The sequence below is a fragment of the Cetorhinus maximus genome, chromosome 23 (genome assembly GCF_964194155.1).
Source record: "Cetorhinus maximus chromosome 23, sCetMax3.hap1.1, whole genome shotgun sequence".
NCBI classification, from domain to species: domain Eukaryota; kingdom Metazoa; phylum Chordata; class Chondrichthyes; order Lamniformes; family Cetorhinidae; genus Cetorhinus; species Cetorhinus maximus.
The window spans coordinates 34,103,534-34,124,571 of NC_135901.1; the positions used below are offsets into that span (position 1 = coordinate 34,103,534).

At 46.0% G+C, this 21,038-nt stretch overlaps 3 protein-coding genes across 3 annotated transcripts in view; 2 read left to right on the forward strand and 1 right to left on the reverse strand.

Moving 5' to 3' along the window:
- Nucleotides 1–21,038, reverse strand: part of LOC144697491 (uncharacterized) — a 1,380,819-nt gene that overhangs the window by 552,068 nt on the left and 807,713 nt on the right. The window lies entirely within an intron of this gene.
- Nucleotides 1–21,038, forward strand: part of LOC144697517 (uncharacterized) — a 213,017-nt gene that overhangs the window by 167,936 nt on the left and 24,043 nt on the right. The window lies entirely within an intron of this gene.
- Nucleotides 1–21,038, forward strand: part of LOC144697972 (uncharacterized) — a 95,931-nt gene that overhangs the window by 40,704 nt on the left and 34,189 nt on the right. Inside the window, exons 6-9 of the mRNA XM_078569924.1 lie at nucleotides 3,961–5,028; nucleotides 7,225–7,368; nucleotides 9,550–9,745; nucleotides 10,664–12,000. Of these exons, the coding sequence (XP_078426050.1) occupies nucleotides 3,961–5,028; nucleotides 7,225–7,368; nucleotides 9,550–9,745; nucleotides 10,664–12,000 (2,745 nt within the window). The remainder of the gene's footprint in view (nucleotides 1–3,960; nucleotides 5,029–7,224; nucleotides 7,369–9,549; nucleotides 9,746–10,663; nucleotides 12,001–21,038) is intronic.

Sequence of the window (21,038 nt, forward strand, 5' to 3'; positions counted from 1 at the left end):
CTTCCCCCTTCCCACCCCAATCTCACTCTGGAGTCTGTGTTATGTGTGTGGACGAGGCTTCAACTGATTGTCCAACCTGGAGGGACAAAAGGAAACCCACCTGAGGGGAGATGGGAGAGAAATTGGAGAAAGATGTGGGTTCAGGGCTCAGGCAAAGGGTTCTTTAGGACAGTTTGTCCCAGTGGGCTAGCGGAAGGGAGGGAAGCAGCAGAAGCAGCTGATCGGATTGTCTCAATCTTCGTGACAAAGAAGCTCCATGAGCTCCTCACACTTATTGTTGGAGGTGAGGATGGAGGAGACAGGGGAAAGGGAGAGCACTTCAAAAGGAACTAACTTGTGTTAGAGATATTAAAAAGACTCAACATACACTGTTTAAAACAAAGCTGATTTATTTGACTTCTATCCAGAATATTAAACTCTATAACTGGGCTGGAGTTTGTTAACATAAGCAGAAACAGACGCTATTGAACATGGTTCAGTCCTGGATACGATTAACAGCAAAATTCAATCACTGTAGTTACATATGAACTCGCTGCTGTCTCTGCAGGGCGGATGACCGAGTGAATCCCTTCCCACACTCGGAGCAGCCAAACGACCTCTCCCCAGTGTGAATTCGCTGGTGTACAGTGAGTTCAGATGAATTCTTGAACCCAGTCGCGCAGTGAGAGTACCTGAACGGTCTCCCATCAGTGTGAACACGTTGATGGGCAATTAGGTTCCTAGAACTTTTAAAGCACTTCCAATGGTCTGGGCATTTAAAAGGTCTCTCCCCAGTGTGAACCCGCTGGTATCTCAACAGGGTGGATAAATGAGAGAAACCCTTTCTACACTCGGAGCAGGTGAATGGTGTCTCCCGAGTGAGGCTGTGCCTATGAGTTTCCAAGTCAGGTGGGTAACAGAATCCCTTCCCACAGTTCCAACCTTTCCGCGGTTTCTCCCCATTAATACTGCATTTATGTTTTGACAGGCCTGATGATTGGCTGAAGTCTCGGCCACACACACACGTGTACCTTTTCTCCCCACTGTGAACAGTGCTTTTTCCTTCCATGTTCCAAATTCAATGATATTTAGATTATGATAAATTGGGTGACTCCGTCAGATCTTGATGTATGGTTTCAGTTTCCCCGTCTGCAAATCCTTCCCATTAAATATCCTGTACAAAGGAAATTATAAAAAAAGCCCATCCCTGTCAGTTCAGGACAGGAATTAAGAGCCAAACATTTCTCTGGGTTTGAGTTTGCTGTGTGTAAATCCTCCCCTTCTAATCCCCTGCAAAAGGAGTTTCCAAACACTCGGTGTAAACTGGGCTCCGGGAGTTTCTAATCCGGGTTTGGGGTCCTACACCGGGTGTTTGTGAACCCTCCCAGTCTCCCCTCCGGCTCCATTCCCCTCCTGCACTCAGCCCTTTCTCACCACCGACCGCTCTCATTCTGATCCAGCACCCGCACTGCGCATGCTTTACTCCCGCCCCGCCCCTCGTTCACTCCGATTGGCTGGAGGACCGTTCATACTCACGTGGTCCTCCAGCTCCGCCCCCTCTTCCTATTGGTCTGGACCTGCCGTTAATGACTGTGATCTGGAGCATGCGCGGTCCGTGGAGACAGACGGTGAGAGAGCTCGAGCGAGCGTGTTTAAAATGCGGGATTTACAAAGACCGAGTGCGGATTCTGAGCCGAAAATAAACCCGCGATCATAGAAAGATCCAGTGGGTGGGTTGGGAGGCTTCATAAACTCACGGTTTTCTCCGCCCAAAACCCTCAATAATGAGCTATCGATCCCACGTATCATGAAGTGGGACGACAGTTTAGGCCTTTTTCCCGAAAAAGGCCCCAGTTGACGGCCGCCATCTTTGTGTGGGGCAGTGCCCAAAAGGGAGCAAGCGTGGCCGCCATGTTTGTGGGGGGCAATGTCCAACGGGGAGCATGCGTGGCCGCCAACTTTACAGAGGCTGCAGACCCGGATGAATAACCAGCATGAGGGACAATAAATCAGAGATAGAGTTTGGTGTGAAATCAATGGGTTGTTGTAAAACAGGAGATCAGGGTTACAGTCAGAAATAACAACAGCTTTTATTAACATAACTCATCCCAGTGAGCTTCACAGGAAACTTATAAAACAAAAAATGTGACATCCAGACACATAAGGAGATATTAAGACTGGTGACCAAAAGCTTGGGCAAAGGGGTTTCAGGAGAGTTTTAAATAGTCGCTTGGTTGTACTGAAATTGAGTATTATTGAAAAAAGAGACATGCTGTCAAAGCTTTTCGACTTGCACTCATCAGGACAGATGCAAGAATCCCAAATTTCAAAGGTAACAATAATTTATACTGCTTGAGAAAAGGGTATTGGTTGGTAGGGATTGGTTGGCCTGACAGCTCTGATTGGTTGTTGCCGTGGAGAATACAGCAGGGAGCTATCATCCCCTGTGCTTTTGTTTAATTCAGCAAAAGGCCCCATGCCTGGACTTGTTCGTTCTGCCTACAGAGGCCAGGCCCCTGTGTATGAATATATGTCACTTCTAGCAAGTGTAAGTGAGCCACATTATGAGCACAACTGATAATCTTTGAAATTTGGTATTCTTGCATCTATCCTGATGAGATTTTGACAGAATGTCTCTTTTTATCAATACTCAAGTGTCTTAATGGGGGAAAGTGTGGTAGACAGAGGGAGAGGTGTAGGGAGAGAATTTCAGAGCTTGGGGTCAAGGGAACTGAAGGCATGGTGGAGCAAATAAAATAGGGAATGTAAAAGGCTAGAATTAAAGCAGCGCAGATATCTCAGAGGGTTGTGGGGCTCTTCGTTACAGAGATAGGGAGAGAGGAGACCATGGAGGGATTTGAAAACAAGGATGAGAATTTTAAAATCAAGTTGCTGCTTGACCGGGAGCCAAGAAAGGTCAGGGAACGGGCGTCACTGCAAGTGAAGACACAGATAGCAAAATGTAGATGGCTTAAAGGTTACGGAGGATAGAATGTGGGAGACAAGGCAGGAGTGTGTTGGAATAGTCGAGTCTGGAGGTTACAATGCCAGCAATGAGGGTTTCAGCAGCAGATGAGACAGGGTTGATGTCGGGTGATATTATGGAGGTGGAAACAGGAGATCTTAGCGATGGCACATATGTACTGTCAGAAGCACATCTTGAGATCAAGTGTAACGCCAAGGTTGTGAACAGACTGGCTTAATCTCAGAGTCTTCCCAGGGAGAGAGATGGAGCTGGTATCTAGGGAAAGGAGGTTGGTTCTTCAGTCTTCTCAGTGTTTAATTGGAGTTAATTAGTCATCAGGAAGAGAAACAGGAACCTGAATGGACCTTGAGACTGATCCCAGTTTTAGCTTAGTTAGAGAGGGAGAGTAGGAAGGAAGGAAACCCTGGGAGGCTTGGAGAAACCACCTTCACGATCGCTCATTAAATCTCCACACAGTCAGTTTTGGACACAAGGTTAACATCTGCTATTCTGTATGGTCGGTCAGGGGGTTTCAGATTAATGTTTTGTCAAAAGTAATGACTGAAGAGAATGATCAAACATTATTATCACCAGTTGTACAAATTTGTTAAAAAGATACAGAAAGAATTGTGCAAAACTCTGTTTGGATTTCAGCACAGGGAGGAGGGAGAGTGTGTGGGACAGGGATTTGCAGCTTTGGGGGAACAAGAGAGGAAAAAATGTTCCATAGAATTGCCTGTTCTAAATTTCTATCCTGTATTTACAATGATGACTTTTGTAAACTCCTCTTACAGGATATTAGAAGGGGAAGATTTGCAGACGGGAATCTCAATCCAAACATCACATAAAGATCTGACAAAGTCACTCGATTCATCAGGACCTGAATATCATCGGCCTTGGAATGTGGAAGGAGAAATGTTTGTCTGTTCTGTTTGTGGGAGACGATTTCAAACATCAGTGTGACTGGAAAAGCACCGAGATACACACACACCCGAGTCAGAGTGTTCCAGTGAACTGACTGTGGAAAGAGTTTTAACCAGTTACACAGCCTGAAAAAACATCACACCATACACAGCGGGGAGAAACTGTACACGTGTTCTCTGTGTGGACAAGGATTCAACTGGTTGTCAAGCCTGGAGAGACGCAGGGACACTTGCACCATGGAGAAACCATGGAAATGTGAGGACTGTGGGAAAGGATTCAATCGTCCATCCCAACTGGAAAACCATCGACGCAGTCACACTGGGGAAAGGCCGTTCACTTGCCTCGAGTGTGGGAAGGGATTCACTCAGTTATCCAGCCTGCGAAGACACCAACAGTTACACACTAAAGAGAGACCATTCACCTGCTCCGAATGTGGGAAGGGATTCACTCAGTCATCCCACCTGCTGACACACCAGCAAGTTCACACAGGAGAGAGACCATTCACCTGCTCCAAGTGTGGAAAGGGATTCACTCAGTCATCAAACCTGATGACACACCAGCGAGTTCACACTGGAGAGAGACCATTCACTTGCTCCAGGTGTGGGAAGAGATTCACTCAGTCATCCAACCTGCTGAAACACCAGCGGGTTCACACTGGAGAGAGGCCGTTCACCTGCCCTGTATGTGGGAAAGGATTCACTGGGTCCTTTGTCCTGCTGAGACACCAGCGAATTCACACTGAGGAGAGGCCATTCAGCTGTACTTCCTGTGGAAAGAGATTCAGGTCTTCAATCCACCTCAATGTACACCAGCGAGTTCACACTGAGGAGAGGCCATTCACCTGCACGGTATGTGGGAAAGGATTCACTGGGTCCTCTGTCCTACTGAGACATCAGCGAGTTCACACTGGGGAGAAACCGTTCACCTGCTCCGAGTGTGGGAAGAAATTCAATCAGTTATCCAACCTGCTGACGCACCAGCGAGTTCACACTGGAGAGAGGCCATTCCACTGTACTTCCTGTGGAAAGAGATTCAGGTCTTCACTCCACCTCAATGTACATCAGCGAGTTCACACTGGAGAGAGACCATTCACCTGCTCTGAGTGTGGGAAGGGTTTCATACAGTCATCCCACCTGCAGAGACACCAGCGGATTCACAAGTGACTTCAGGGGATGAATTCTGCTGAAATCACATCCAGGATTGAACTGTGTTCATTCTGACAGTTGTGGTTTGTTTCTACTGATGATAATAATCCATGTAACTGGGCTGGATTTTAATATTCTGGACCTATCGCTAATTTTGTTCTCGAGGCTGCAGTGTCCCTTTATGAACCGCTGTCTCTGATCTTTCCCCATAATTCAGGAAGTCTCATCAGAAGTTAGTTTCCAACAAGATTCTGAACTTTTACTTCAATCCCAAATTGATCTTTGTTATGAACTGCACAATTCAGTGTCTTGAGAGGTTTTGGTCAAGTGGATATGGAGAGAATATTTCCTCTTGAGGGAAGAGCATAACTAGAGACCATCAGTATCAGGTAGTCACCAAGAACTCCAATAGGGAATTCAGAAGAAACTTCTTCACCCAAAGAGTGGTGAGAAAGTGGAACTGGCTACCCCAGGGAGTGGTTAAAGTGAATAAAATAGCTTTGTTTAGTTGGAGAAGGCGCAATGCGTGGATGTGTTTTTTTTTGTTGCAAAGGGCAGGGCCCTATGTGTGAATATATGTAGCTTCTAGCACGTGTAAGTGAGCCACAGTGTGAGCCCAACTGATCATCTTAAATTGGTTGTTAGTGTAATTCTTAGCACAATCAGGATTGTTTAGTAAGTGTTGTCCAATCATGGAATCACATCTAATATTATTTAAGGGGAAGCTAGACAAGCACAAGAGGGAGAAGAGAAAAGATGGTTACGATGATAGATTTACATGTGAAATGATGGGAGGAGGGTCTCATGGAGCTAAGAACAGTAGCATGGACTGGTTGGGCTGAATGGCCTGATTCCGTGTCATGTATCAGACGTAATTACGCTCCTGAAGGGTCTGGTTCTAACATTTAGGCTATACTACCTATTCCTAGACTGCCTAACCAGTGGAAATAATTAACATTTACCCTCTGTTCCCCTTAATGTGCTCGATTCTGCTTTTACTGTCACTGTTAATCACATCCAGAGCTAGACCATGTTCATTCTAACTGTTGGGGTTTATTTCTACTGATGTTGATAATCCCTGTAATTGGGCTGGAGTTTAATGTCTTGATGTCTGTTAAATAAACCAGCTTTGTTTCAAACACACAGTATGTTGAGTCCTTGATTTCTCCAGGATAAGAGATGAATTTATATCCTGTTTCTGACTGCTCCATTCTTGGATCTTTTCTCCTTTCTAATTCTAGATCATTTCAGTTCTCATACCTTTGGTTACTCTCATGGACAAGTTCCAGCTCATGCTATCTATCAGAGAGCCTCTCTGCACCATGGGATCCAGGAAAGATATGAGTATTGAAAAATAAAAATAATAATCCATAGTTTTCCAAGTGCCAATTGATTTTCTCCTGGATTATTGTCTCCAACCTTTCCCCACCACTGATGTGAAGCTGATTGTCCTGGAATTGCTGTATTTTTGAACAGGGGTGTAACATTTACAATCTGTCAGTCCTTTGACACCACTACGATATAAGGAGGATTGGAAGATTGTGACCAGAGCCTCCACAAGTTCCAAGTGAAGGATGCTGTCTCTGACAGTGCAGCAGTCCCTCAATGTCACCCTGGAGTGTCAGCCTAGATAATATGCTCAGGTTTATTAATATTTCCTCTTGTTATTGATGTGGGTCATTAAGAAACAATGGGCTCTTATGATGCCATCCAGTCCCAGTGCGATGATGTCATGAAGACTATTCAATAACAGCGAGCGTTAGTGGTGAAAACAGTTTTGTTCGAGATGGCAGCAAGTCCATTACTGATAGATCAGCAAATGGAATTAATGGGAAAGAAAGCGAGACAGCTCACGAACATCAGGAATAGTGTTGTGAATTATGAAGATGAGCAACACCTACAGTACCTGCTATACATCGTGTAACATGTCCCAGGACGTTGGGGCAGCAATGAACAAACTCAGGGGAATATTGGATACAGAGTCAAAACAACATTATATTCTTTCTCCATGTGACCTGTTTTAGAATTCTCTTCATCAACCAGACCATCCACCCAGAGGGGAATTAGCATCCTCCAGAATTCCATGTGGAATTTAGAGGCTGTAATTATCCCAGGATGTTCTGAAATTTACACGACATCTCACTGGGGCTGATTACCCAGGATGGCAATGGACTGCTCAATGTTAATGTTTTGTTGTTTCCTCTGTCCTAGATGTTGTTCAATATTGATTTAGCTTTCAGAGAATTGGATGGTCAGAACTGCTTGCAGTCACCGGAGGGTAATGCTTACCTGAAGTTTTCAACCATCGCAGTCCTTGTAGGCGCCAAGACTTCATCCCCAGTGCTAATCAGGTTGGTTGGTTTGGACCACAGGATAAGGCAGGACGTGTCCCCATGTGTGTGTATGGGTAAGTTTATCTGTGTGAGTGAGGGTGTGTGCGTGTGTGTGTTTGGGGGATGTCTGTGTACGTGTGTCTTTTTGTGTGTACGTGTACAGGTGCATGTTTGGAGTGGATGTCCGTGTTAGTGTGTGTGGATGTCAGTATGTGCGTGTGTATGTATGGGAGAGAGAGAATTTGTATGTGTGGGTCTCTATGTGGGTCTCTGCGCTGCTTCTCATTCGCTGTAACACAACCATTTCTCTCCCAGCAGACAACGTGGCTCCTGTGAATCCCATCGAGTGATGTGAATGGTACCACTCAGAGATTATTCATCCAGGGTGAAACCACAGGCTGACTGTGTGCTGTGTAAAACCTGAAATCTACACAACCAGGCCCCACTTCTCCCAGAACAACATAAGTGTCTGCTGCTTTCTAGATCCCTCACTTTACCGTTGCATAGTTCACAAATTCCATTTTAAATCATCTTCAAACACACCTATGGCCTCCAGTTAAAACACTTCCATCAGTCTCACACCAACAGATAACAAGCCTCCCAGGATTTCTTCCTTGTTTCTCTTGATTTCTAACTAAGTTAAGCCAAGGTTCAGTCTGAAGGCCCATTTTGGTTTCTGGTTCTCCTCTTGCTGATTAAAGTGGCTATTAAAGGACAAGCTGTCTTTGATGTGGCGTATGAATAGAATTTTTTTATATGAGTTTAACCAATTGAGATTCAATGCCTGGTTGATTGATGGCAGACGGGGTGTGGCTGGAGGACTGAGTGGGAGTGCCTGGTCCTCCAACCAATCGGAGTGAATTAGGGACGGGGCTGAGCCTGGATCTCCCGCATTGGCTGAAACTGCATTATTCTGAAAGCTGATTTGTCTCAAACTCCAGGAGAAAACTGGACCTTTCTGTTTGTGGCTTTGAACAGATGAAAGGGTGTGGAGCAAACATTTCAACATTTGTTACTGAAATATGTTCATTAGAACAGAGAGCAGGGGTTATTTGGGGGTTAAGCACAGTGTAGTGAGAAAGGAAATAGAGGATGTTGTGTGGGTGGATTATGAAAGATGTTCGATAAGGTGCTGGACAGGAGGTTTATCAATAAAATTAAAGCTCACAGTTTTAAAGGGAGTGGGGCAGCGTGGAGAGGAAGTTGGGAAAAGGGTAGGAAACGGGGAATGGTGGTGAATGGATGTTCTTCATACTGAAGGGATGAAAACAGTAGCTGAAGAAAGAAAACCATTAACAACATCAGTGAACATGGGGAATTTTGGTGATCAATGCCCCCAGCGACAGTGTTTGGACCATTGCTTTTCACAAAGTGAGAGTCTGAATGAATAAAGACAGGTGAGAAAAATCTTTCACTGCACCGAAAAAACATTGGTAGGGGTGGGGGCAATAATATAATTGACAGTGAGGGACTGGGGAAGGGGTCTCAGAGTGTGAATACGTTAAGCACCAGAAGTTACTCCACAGGTTAGCAAGGGCAGAATAAAACACTAACCAAGAATGAAGTTATATTTCTAGAAAGATAGAATTGAAAAGTAGGGAAGTTCTATTAAACCTTAGTTGGAGCCACACTGAGAGCATTGTGTGCAGTTCTGGTCACCATATTATAAATAGAACTGTGTGTGTATACGTATCAGGAAAGGATTGACAGGCTGACTCTTTATTCTCTCGATAAAAGAAGGCTGAGGGGTGACCTAATCGAGCTCTTTAAAGTGATGAAAGGTTTTGATCGAGTGGATGCAGAGAGAATGTTTCCTCTTGTGGGGAAGAACAGAACTAGAGGCCATCAATATCAGAGAGTCACCAAGAAATCCAATCGGGAATTCAGGAGAAATGCAGAGAAGTTCTGTTAAACTTCCATTGCATCTTGGGTGGTTGGGTCTGTATCAATTGGACAGTGACCCTTGCATTAACCCCACACTCACAACAGTCTCAGAGTCACAGTGAAGCCCCTCCCACTTCACCACATGGCTTTATGAGGTCACGACGGAATCTCTGTGTTGCCACGGTTTCCACAAATATTTAGACTTTGGAGGGGTCTCTCAGACGATCAGATATTCTCTGATGTGAAGATGGATCAGACTCTGCTCTTCAACCAGACTCCAGCTACTAACAAGATGGATCAGACTCTGCTCTTCAACTAGACTCCAGCTACTAACAAGATGGATCAGACTCTGCTCTTCAACCAGACTCCAGCTACTAACAAGATGGATCAGACTCTGCTCTTCAACCAGACTCCAGCTACTAACAAGATGGATCAGACTCTGCTCTTCAACCAGACTCCAGCTACTAACAAGATGGATCAGACTCTGCTCTTCAACCACACTCCAGCTACAAGTGGTGAGGTGGTCCGTTCTGGGGATCCCTCCCGCTCTCACTCACCCCACTATCGTCCTGCCCCTTTCTCTCTCTCATCTCCTCCCTTCATCCTCGAACACCCAACAGCCAGAACCCAAACCCCTTCACTGTCTGTCACTTTGACACCCATCCCACCGTCCTCAAAACCAGAGAATCCCTCCCTTTAAAACTCACGCAAACAGTGGGAGTCCTCCACACCCCTAAATCTGGGACTCCACACCCACCCCCACAAACTGTGAGACTCCTCATCACCCACAAATGGTGGGACTCCTCACCCCCATCACCAAATTGTAAGGCTCCTCAATCCCCCCATCCAATGCCACAATATCCCGTAGTAATGACATTCTAAAAGTGCACATTCCCTCAGTGTTGACCCTCTGACAGTGCGGTGCTCCCTCAGTCCTGACCCTCCAACAGTACAGTGCTCCCTCAGTACTGACCATCTAACAGTGCAGTGCTCCCTCAGTACTGACCTTCCAACAATACGGTGCTCCCTCAGTACTGACCATCTAACAGTGCAGTGCTCCCTCAGTACTGACCCTCCAACAGTACGGTGTTCTCTCAGTACTGACCCTCCGATAGTACACTATTCCCTCAGTACTGGCCCTCCAACAATACGGTGCTCCCTCAATACTGTCATCTGACAATGCGGCGCTTCCTCAGCAGTGACCCTCCAACAATGTGTTGCTCCCTCAGTACTGACCCTCCAACAATGCATGTTCCCTCAGTACTGATCCTATGACAGTGCAGCACTCCCTTAGCACTGACCCTCTGACAGTGCAGCACTCCCTCAGCACTGACCCTCTGACAGTGCGGCACTCCCTCAATACTGATCCTCTGACAGTGCAGCACTCACTCAATTTTCAAGTGTGCTGATGTGTCTAATTCTCTTTTTCTCAGATCCTATCCGCACCAGGCAATCGGTGAATATCAAAGGCCCTAAGACCCTCAGCTCAACCAGAGGCTCTGTGACTCTCAGCTCTGCGGCCAATATCCAAACCTGCCACTCAGAAACGATGCACATTGCCGGTCTGAATTTGTTCAGCAGCTGGGTACAGCCACCGTACTCATGCAAGGAGGCCACACCGTTGCCCAGTGTCCATGGCCAATCCTCCTTATACACCTCTGTATGCCAGCCTGGGACCCAGCTGCAGAGCCAGACAATGGTGGCACTGTCTAGACGGGCAGGATGGGAGAAGGACAGCGCTCAAGCTGAGGGTGACAGAGGGGATGAGGGGGGCAACACAATGGAACGAGGCAGGAGAAGGGGATGCCTATCAGAAAATGGCCACCCTCAGAGGGTGAAAGGAGGTGCGGCCAACTGCAGCCCGAGGGTGACCCAATGCAATGTGACCACCGTAAAGGTCAGTGGAGTCTCGCCCAGGACTGGCAGCTCAGAGGTGGCGCCAAAGGGGTCTCAGACCAAGAGGGCCAGAGAAGGCCAGTGGAAGTCCAATGCAGCCAGGGGTCTCGAGGGAACCCTTACCCCTGAACCACCCAAGAAGTGCAAGGTGGAGGGTGAGGCGGGCACCAAGGAGGTTGGAGGGTGCAGGAGGAAGAGGAAGATACCAGAGGATTGTGAGTGGCCATCGGAGGAAAGCCTGACGAAGAGGCCCCACTCCCACCTGAGCCGACAGATGCTGGAGTCAGTGCAGATCCTTCACAGGCTGGGCAAGAAAAAGGAGCAGTCATGTCCATCAGTCAGGGCACAGGGCAATTCCAACAACCGTTCCCAAGATGGAGTCCAGAGTGCATCCGTGGAAAAATCCCATGGTGCCACAGCACAGGGCGATCCCAAGACACGCCCCCCAAATGGAGCCTGGAGTGTAATCCCGGAGACATTGCGCAATGTCGGGATCCTCGCCCGCCTTGCTTACGACAAGTTCCAGGAGATCCTGAGGGGGCGGGAGTCAGATTCCAAACTTCCAGAGGAGAGAGAAACCAGTGCCCCTGTCAAGAAGCTTCCGGAAGTCCGAAGGTGGCAAGCGGAAGCAAAGAAGATGCCAACCGTCAGTCCCGCCCAGTGGAGCCGGACCATCCCGGCAGTGAAGCCTGGGGCATATTATCCTGGGGATGTTAGTCAACTGGAAGTGTCCATCCCCATTCCAGCCTGGCTTCGCAGCCAGAAGGAGCAGGAGAAAAGAAAGGCCAGTGAACAGAGAAAACTCGCTGCACAGATCATCGGTCTGGAGAGAAATCTGCTGGCTGAGAGGGAAGAGACAAGGAGAATCTACGGGGTACATGATCACATCTGGTGGAATGACGAGGAGCAGTAGGAAGGATGCTACACACGGCAACACTGGGAGATGATCGGGATACAAGATATCCCACTTGAGAGACAGTCAGTGTATAACACATCACACTGGACAAAGACAAGCAGCATATAACACACCGCACTGGATAGAGATAGTCAGTGTATAACACACCACACTGGATAGAGACAGTCAGTTTATAACACACTACACTGGATAGAGACAGTCAGTATATAACACACCACATTGGATAGAGACAGTCATTATATAACACACTACACTGGATAGAGACAGTCAGTATATAACACACCACATTGGATAGAGACAGTCATTATATAACACACTGCACTGGATAGTGACATCTATTAAACACAACACAGTGCTGCCTACAGAGTGTGTAAAACAAACAACCCTGGATAGAGACAGTCAGTGTATAACACACCACACTGGGTAGAGACAATCAGTACATAACACACCACACTGGATAGAGAGAGTCAGTATATAACACACCACACTGGGTAGAGACAATCAGTACTTAACACACCACTCTGGATAGACTCGGTCAGTATATAACACACAGCAGTAGATAGAGACAGTCAATATTTTACACATGGTACTGGAAAGAGTGAATGTATATCACACTGAACTGGGTAGAGAAAGTTGCCTATTGCACAATCCACTGAATAGAGACAGTCCATATATTACACACTGCACTGAAAAGAGACATGAAATGGATAGAGACAGTGATATATTACATAAACCACTGGATAGAGACATTCAATATATTACATACTGCGCAGTGAGTCCTGATACAACAAGCTCCTCTGGATGGAGGCAGTATTTATTCATGACGTATGAACTCTCAATGTGTAATCATGAATCAATGTATTATTTTTCATACACAGAAAAATAGTTTATAATAATATGTTTAAAGGATATCCACTTAAATTAAAATATATTTGATTGTAAATAAATGATAACAGTTTTTAAATAGCCCATGATTGACTTTTCAAACTCCACATGGGGAGAGTTCCCAGTGAATGGGGAGTGAACATGGGGAGAGTTCCCAGTGAATGGGGAGTGGACATGGGGAGAGTTCCCAGTGAATGGGGAGTGGACTTGGGGAGAGTTCCCAGTGACTGTGGAGTGAACATGGGGAGAGTTCCCAGTGAATGGGGAGTGGACGCGGGGAGAGTTCCCAGTGAATGGGGAGAGAACATGGGGAGAGTTCCCAGTGAATGGGGAGTGGACACGAGGAGAGTTCCCAGTGAATGGGGAGTGGACATGGGGAGAGTTCCCTGTGACTGGGGAGAGTTCCCAGTGAATGGGGAGTGGACATGGGGAGAATTCCCAGTGAATGGGGAGAGAACATGGGGAGAGTTCCCAGTAAATGGGAAGCGGGCATGCGGGTAGTTCCCAGTAAATGGGGAGTGGACACGGGGAGAGTTCCCAGTGAATGGGGAGTGGACACGGGGAGAGTTCCCAGTGAATGGGGAGTGGACACGGGGAGAGTTCCCAGTGAATGGGGAGTGGACACGGGGAGAGTTCCCAGTAAATGGGGAGTGGGCATGGGTGGAGTTCCCAGTGACTGGGGAGAGTTCCCAGTGAATGGGGAGTGGACACGTGGAGAGTTCCCAGTGAATGGGGAGTGGACATGGGGAGAGTTCCCAGTGAATGGGGAGTGGATACGGGGAGAGTTCCCAGTGAATTATAGAAAATTTACAGCACAGAAAGAATTGTGTCTGCACCGACTGAAAAACGAGCCACCCAACTGAATCCCATTTTCCAGCATTTGGTCCATAGCCCTGCAGGTGACGGCACTTCAGGTGCACATCCAGACACCTTTTAAACAAGTTGAGGGTTTCTGTCCCAACTATCCTTTCACGCACTGAATTCCAGATCCCTATAACCCTCTGGGTGAAAGATTTTTTTTCTCATCTCCCCTCTACTCTTTCTACCAATCACTTTAAGTCTATGTCCACTAGTCTCTGTTCTCTCTGCTAAGGTAAATAGGCCCTTCCCATCCAATCTATCCAGGACCCTCTCAATTTTGTACATCTCAATCAAATCTCTCCTTAGCCTCCTCTGTGCCAAGGAGAATAACCCCAGCCTATCCATTCTTTCCTCATAGCTACAACCATCCAGTCTTGGCAACATCCTCATAAAGCTCCTCTGTACCCTGTCTTTAGAAAGGATGTAATTGCATTAATGAGGTGGCCAGAACTGCAAACAATTCTCAAGCTGTGGCCTAGGTAATTTTTTATTTAGTTCTAACATAACCTACCTGCTCTCATATTCTATGCCTTGGCAATTAAATGAAAGGATTCCATGTGCCTTCTTAACCACCTTATCGACCTCTCCTGCTACCTTTGGGATCTGTGGACATACACTCCAAGGTCTCTAATTTCCTCTACAGAGCTCAATATCCTCCCACTTATTATATAATCCTTTGCCTTGTTTGACCTCCGCAAAAGCATCATCTCACACGTCTTTGGGTTGAGTTCCATTTGCGGCTTTTCTGCCCACCTGACTAGTCCATTGATATCTTCCTGCAGTCTAAAGCTATCCTCCTCGTGAACAACTGCTCAGCTAATTTTTGTGTCGCCTGCAAACTTTTTGACATGCCCCTTACATTTCGGATCAAATCATTAATTTTTACCACAAAAAGGAGGGGACCTAATACTGAGCCCTGAGTTGAGGATAGAAATCGAGAAGAGACAAACATTTCTTTTGGTCTGAGTTTGCTGTGTGTCAATCCTCCTCTTCTAACCCCCTGTAAAAGGAGTTTCCAAAATCCATCTCTGTCAGTTCCGGTTAGAAATTCGCAACATTGTCTCCTCCTGCTACCTGGACCAGGATGACCGCGCATGCGCCCTGCTGCACATTGCAGCCGTCACCCCGGACCTGGCAATGGAAACCCGGCTTCATTATCCTTTCCACAATCGGCTGTTTCTTCACCTTTTGCGGAATCAGGATTACCTGCGTCAAGTTGCTGCTGCACACACGGCGCATGCCCCATTCAAAAGCCACCACTGCGCCTGCATAACCGGCTCTTGTTGTGAATATAGGGCATATTCTGTTTCGCTGTAGATGCTGGGAAGAACCCCGCCATTGAAAAGATATATTGTTGAATGGAAAATGATGTTTTATGATCCGATTACGATTAGACCCCAAGGGCCAAGGTGTAAAAATGTTAAATCAATTGATCCAGAAACCAAAGTGGCTCCGTACAGTAGACTTGTCCTGTGTGTAATTAACAGAACAAATCCCTACGGTTAAATGTGAACTCACTGGGGTCTCATTTGGAACTCTTTCTACTGCTATCAAGTGTTACAAGGAACAGGAAAATAAAAGTTCGATCACAAATGTTCCAGGGACGGATAGGTTATTATCACCAGGAAAGGCTGAACAACCTGAAACTCTTTCCTCTGGAAAAGAGAAGGCTGAGAGATGACCTGATAGAAATGGGATGCTTTGTTCCTGCTTCGTCAGGGATCCGAGTTGAAATTTATTCACTCAGCTGCTGAATCTGCATTAAACAGACAATGAAATGTTCAGAGATATAGAAAGAAAGATTCTACATTGCGATGGAATTCTTAAGATTATATTTTATCATCTGCTGAATCCCACCACTGCTAAAGTTTCCGACGATTTTCCTTTGAACCAATTGGGGAAGTCCCTTTGATTGAACAAGTGCGAGCTGAGTGTGAATGCAGCGGTTTGTATGAAGTCTTTCCATTCAACAGGAAGGACAAGGAGAGGCAAGAGAAATATAAATTTCTGTGCAGAAAAGACGGGGCTGTGGAATTAGTTAGCTGATCTTCCAGAGAGCTGGCAGGGACAGGACAGGCTGAATAGCCTCCTTTTCTACTGCAGCTATCTTTGATTTTATACCAACAGCATTAACCTGTGCATGATCATATTAATTTCTTGTGTGGGAAAGGGGCAGCTGAGCTGTGCAGTGTTTCATTTTGATGGGAAGAATGAGGAGAAGCAGTATAAATGACAGGGTGACTGGGAAAAGGTGGGGTAATGGCACGGACTGGATGGATTGAATGCCCTTTTCTCTGCAACCCTCTGTATCCATTGTATGATGTGACATGAACCCTATGTCGAGTTGTCATGGCCGAGTGCTTAAGGCAACGGATTTAGGGTCTTCCCCACATGGGTTTGAATCCTGTCAATTACACTTCTCATCACCCCTGACTTTAAGTAAGTGCCTAAAGAATTAATTGATGGTTAAACGGAATAAAAACCATCCAAACACTGAGGAATTTCCTATTTCCGTTTATCTTCGAGAATTCACTGAATTTGCAGGCTGAGATGCAACAACAATTGACTTCTTTCATTATCACTGAGTCAAAATCCTGGAACTCCCTCCCTAACAGCACTATGGGCTACAGCGGTTCAAGAAGGCAGCTCACTATCACCTTCTCAAGGGCAATTAGGGATGGGCAGCAAAGTCAGCGAAACTCACATCCCTTGAACGAATAAATTTTTAAAAATTGCCAAGTTGCTTTCCTTGCTTTCTAGGTGTTTGTCTCTCCTTAGGCCTTTGTAACTCTTGGTGTATATGTTTGTGTTAGTTCCTCTGTGTGTGCCAACGTAGTTCAGTTCCCTGAGGGGGTGAACACATTTTTTCAGCACAGACTTTATTCACATTAGTTGTGCTGCTTCATATTATAATGTCACAGAGAGAAATATCAGGATGAAAGATGCACGACGAGTTTGCAATGTTTGGAAGGAAGTGCAGCTAAGAAGTGGAAGATGTGAATGACGTTATGGATGATTGAGAGGAATGCAATGCAACCTTGGGGCATTTGTAGTTCTATTTCCTCCTACACTTTGAAATTCAGAACCAGCTGAGGCTCCAGGTGGTAAACAACATGTCTCCAATCATGAAGCCTCGAACCCAATGGCAGGACTGTCCGGGCTGAGTCTCTGCTCCAAATCCGCCATTGCTGCCTTGGAGCTCACAACCCCAATTACTCAGCCCTCGACCTCACCAGGAATCAAGGCCCTCTGTTTCAGAACTCCTGCTGTAAAATCGGGCCAAGATTTTGAGATTGTGGCTCCTGTCTACAAATCGGTTCCCTCTAAAGACTGCGTTATGACGTTATCCAGCTGATGTTACTGCTGGACAAGCCAAATCCCAGGGTGGAACCCAGATTGATAGATCCTAACTTTTTTTGTTTAGATACGTGGAGAGTGGCTACTGAACAGAGTCACAGGAGTCATCTGATGAACTTTTAACAAAAGAATAAAACATTTATTAAACAGGAAAAGATTAACTATATTACAATATTCCTTCATCCACAACAATGTCTTTACAGATATATACAAATTTGTGAGGCTAACTCAAGTTGAAAAGCTATCTTATACGCTGATGTTCACAATAAGTACACAGTTCATGTGAACTAATAGGTGACCTGTGGTCAGGCAAACCAGACTCTGAAACCAAGTAACAGATGCTACCCCAAAAAGATGCTATGGATCTCTCATCAACTCCCCGCCCACCCCAGATTCTTGTCACACTGTGAGCCAACTGGTCTATCACACGAGGGTTTCCAATCACCACCCTCAAAGAGCTGATTTTGGAATCTTCTCCCAAATGATGCTTTTTCTCCGACACTTTCCACTAGTGTCCACCTTCAGGGATTCAAACTCTCCTTCCAGTACACCTCTCCCCTGAATCACAATGTGCATTCAAGTTTTGCCTTCCATGTCCTCTCTCTCTCAAATGTTCAACTGTACCAACAGAACATCACTGCTTCACATGCCCATAGTCAAGAGTTACAAATCTTTTGCTGTCCCCTTGGATCTTCTGGCTTCTCGCAAGCCTATATTGCTTTAAATTTACATCCTGCTGCTTTCTCCCTTTAAGCTTGGAGTCTTTTTCTGATCCTCACTCTTAACTTCACTTAACAGGACCTTTTCCAGGTTCCTGCTCTTGTCCTTTGGCTGAACAGTTCTCCTGAGACCTTTCTTGTTCTACTCCCTGGTTTGGGGGACTTTATTCTATGGTTTTTGGAACCTGCTCCTTGCAGTTCCCTCTCTTGTCCAGCCTCTCTGGAATCCTGACTTCAACAGAACGAAAATTGCTTTACTGGTTTCCTCTGTCTCTGGGTCCCTCTGCCTGGACCCCTTTTGCAGGGCAACAGCACAGTTCTTTTCTATCTTGTGTCTGTTTTAACTTCTCTTCAAAAGTCATAAAATCTCATCAGCATGCAGGCACACAAACAAAGCCTTAGGCCTGCTGTCTCCACACTAATGTGAAACTAGATCCCAGGTTTCACCTTTTTAACTCACAAAAAGAAAAAAATGCATTAAACTTAAACCTAAAGGCATACCTTATTCCTAACACACCCAAATACACATATCACTGACCTAAACTGTCTCTTTTTCCTAACAACAGTAAAAGGAGTTTACAGAATTAATCACTGTTGGTACAGGATAGAAATTCAGACAGACAATTCTAGTTTTATGGAACATTCCTTCCTATCTTCTTCCCCCAAAGCTGTAAATCCCCGTCCTCCACACTCTCCCTCCTCCCTGTGCTGCTGAACTTTTCTAGCGTTTTCTGTTTTTATTTCATATTTCCCACTTCCACAGAATCTCACAGTGCAGGAGAGGCCCTTCGGCCCATCGATTCTGCACCAACATGTGAGAAACACCTGCCCTACCTACATAATCCCATCTACCAGCACTTGGCCCATAGCCTTGAATGTTATGACGTGCCAAGTGCTCATCCAAGTACTTGTTAAAGGATGTGAGGCAACCCGCCTCCACCACCCTCCCAGGCAGTGCATTCCAGACCGTCACCACCCTCTGGGTAAAAAAGTTTTTCCTCACATCCCCCCTAAACCTCCTGCCCCTCACCTTGAACTTGTGTCCCCTCGTGACTGACCCTTCAGTTGCTCCCTATCCACCCTGTCCATGCCCCTCATAATTTTGTACACCTCAATCAGGTCACCCCTCAGTCTTCTCTGCTCCAACGAAAACAACCCAAGTCTATCCAGCCTCTCTTCATAACTTAAATGTTTCATCCCAGGCAACATCCTGGTGAATCTCCTCTGCAATCACATCCTTCCTATAATGTGGCGACCAGAACTGCAAACAGCACTCCAGCTGTGGCCTCACCAAGGTTCTACTGGTATCCCATCTTAGCTCGTTCATCTCCACTTCAAAAATGCCTGCTTTGATACCTAAACCCTTTGATGATTTAAAACTTGCAGGCTGACTGTTGTAAGTCTAATTAAATTAGTCACACACACACTGTACAGACAACCCCCACGAGCCTGCTATACAGTAGCCCAGTCATAATGGAAAAAATTATATTTTGTTGACACCTGTTTCACTCACTGTGGAGCTGAGGAAGACAGAATAATTTACTGTTCCGTTTGAATCCATAAACTTCATGGATTTCTAATGGGTTAGATGTAGGGAGAAGACAGCGGTTCTTCAAGGTACACTACAGGCCCAACAGCTCAATCGGCTCCACTCTCAGCTCAGAAGATATCAACTACTCCACATTCTGTCCACAGGGGAGTTCCCCTGGTGCAGTGGGACCAACATTCGTGCAGCACCAAAAAAAATGGATTAATTAGTCACTCGCCTGATTGCTGTTTGTGGAATCTTACTGTACACAAACTGGCCGTTGTGAAACAGCAACAAATTGTACTTATATAACACATTTAATGTAACAAAATGTCCCAAGGTGCTTCAGAGGAGTTTCATAAAGAAAAAGATTGACACAGAGTCACAGATGGAGATATTAGGGTAAATGGACAAAACCGTGATTGGAGAGGCAGATTTTAACCAACATCTTAAACCAGGAGAGAGAGCTGAAGGGGGTGGAGAGGTTTAGGGAGGGAATTTCAGAGCTTCACACCGAGGCACGGCCACCAATGGTGCAGTAATTAAAATCAGGGATGTTCAAGAGGACAGAATGAGAGGAGCACAGATATCGCAGAGGGTTCTGTGACTGGAGGTTACAGAGATCGGGAGTGACGAGGCCATGGAGGGAATTGTAAACAAGACTATGAACTTTAAAATTAAGGCACTGTTTGAACAGGAGCCAATGTAGGTCAGAGAGCACAGCGCTGATGGGTAAACAGGACCTGGCATGAGAAAGCTCAGGGGCAGCAGAATTTTGGATGATCTCACGTTTCCGTGTGGGGACGGGGTGAATGTGAGAAGCTGGTCAGAAATGTATTGGAATCATCAGGTCTAAAGGTAACACGGACATGGATGAGGGTTTGAGCAGCAGATGAGCTGGGGTGGTCTGGAGACATACGACGTTATGGAGATTGAAATATCTGGTATTAGTGATGATGTGGATATGTGGTCAGAAACTTATCTTGGGGTCAAATAAGATTGTGAACAGTGTGGTTCAGCCTCAGACAGTTCCGAGGGAGAGGGATGGACTCAGTAGTTTGGGAACGGAATTTGTAGTGGTGACCAAAGGCCTTGGTCTTCCCAATTTTTAATTGGAGGAAATTTCTGCTCATCCAATACTGGATGTGGGATAAGCAGTTTGATAATTTAGTAACAGTGGGGGAATGGAGAGGGATGGTGGTGAGGTAGAGCTGCACGTTGTCAGTGTACATGTGAAAACTAACACGGTGCTTTTGGATGATGTCACCTAGTGGCAGCATGTAGATAAGAAATAGGAGGGGCCAAGGATAGACCCTTGGGGGATACCAAGTGCAAGGACTTTGGAGAGGAAAGGGAGGTTGGAGATGGGGTGGTAGTTTCCAAAGATGGTTGGGTCAAAAGTAGCTTTTTTTTTTAGGATGGGTGATCGCAGTGGATTTAAAGGTGAGAGTGAAGGATTCTCAAAATTCCCACATTTTTCATATCATCAAGAAGGATATGACTTTTGGACTTTTATGGCAGAGGACCCAACTGCTGAGTTAAGTGTAGAACCCTGCAGACAGGAGGCTAGGCCCATGAATGCCTGTTACTGGACATGCCCGGCTTGTTGAGTGCAGTGTGGATTGTTGCCTGAAGCCAGACAAGGA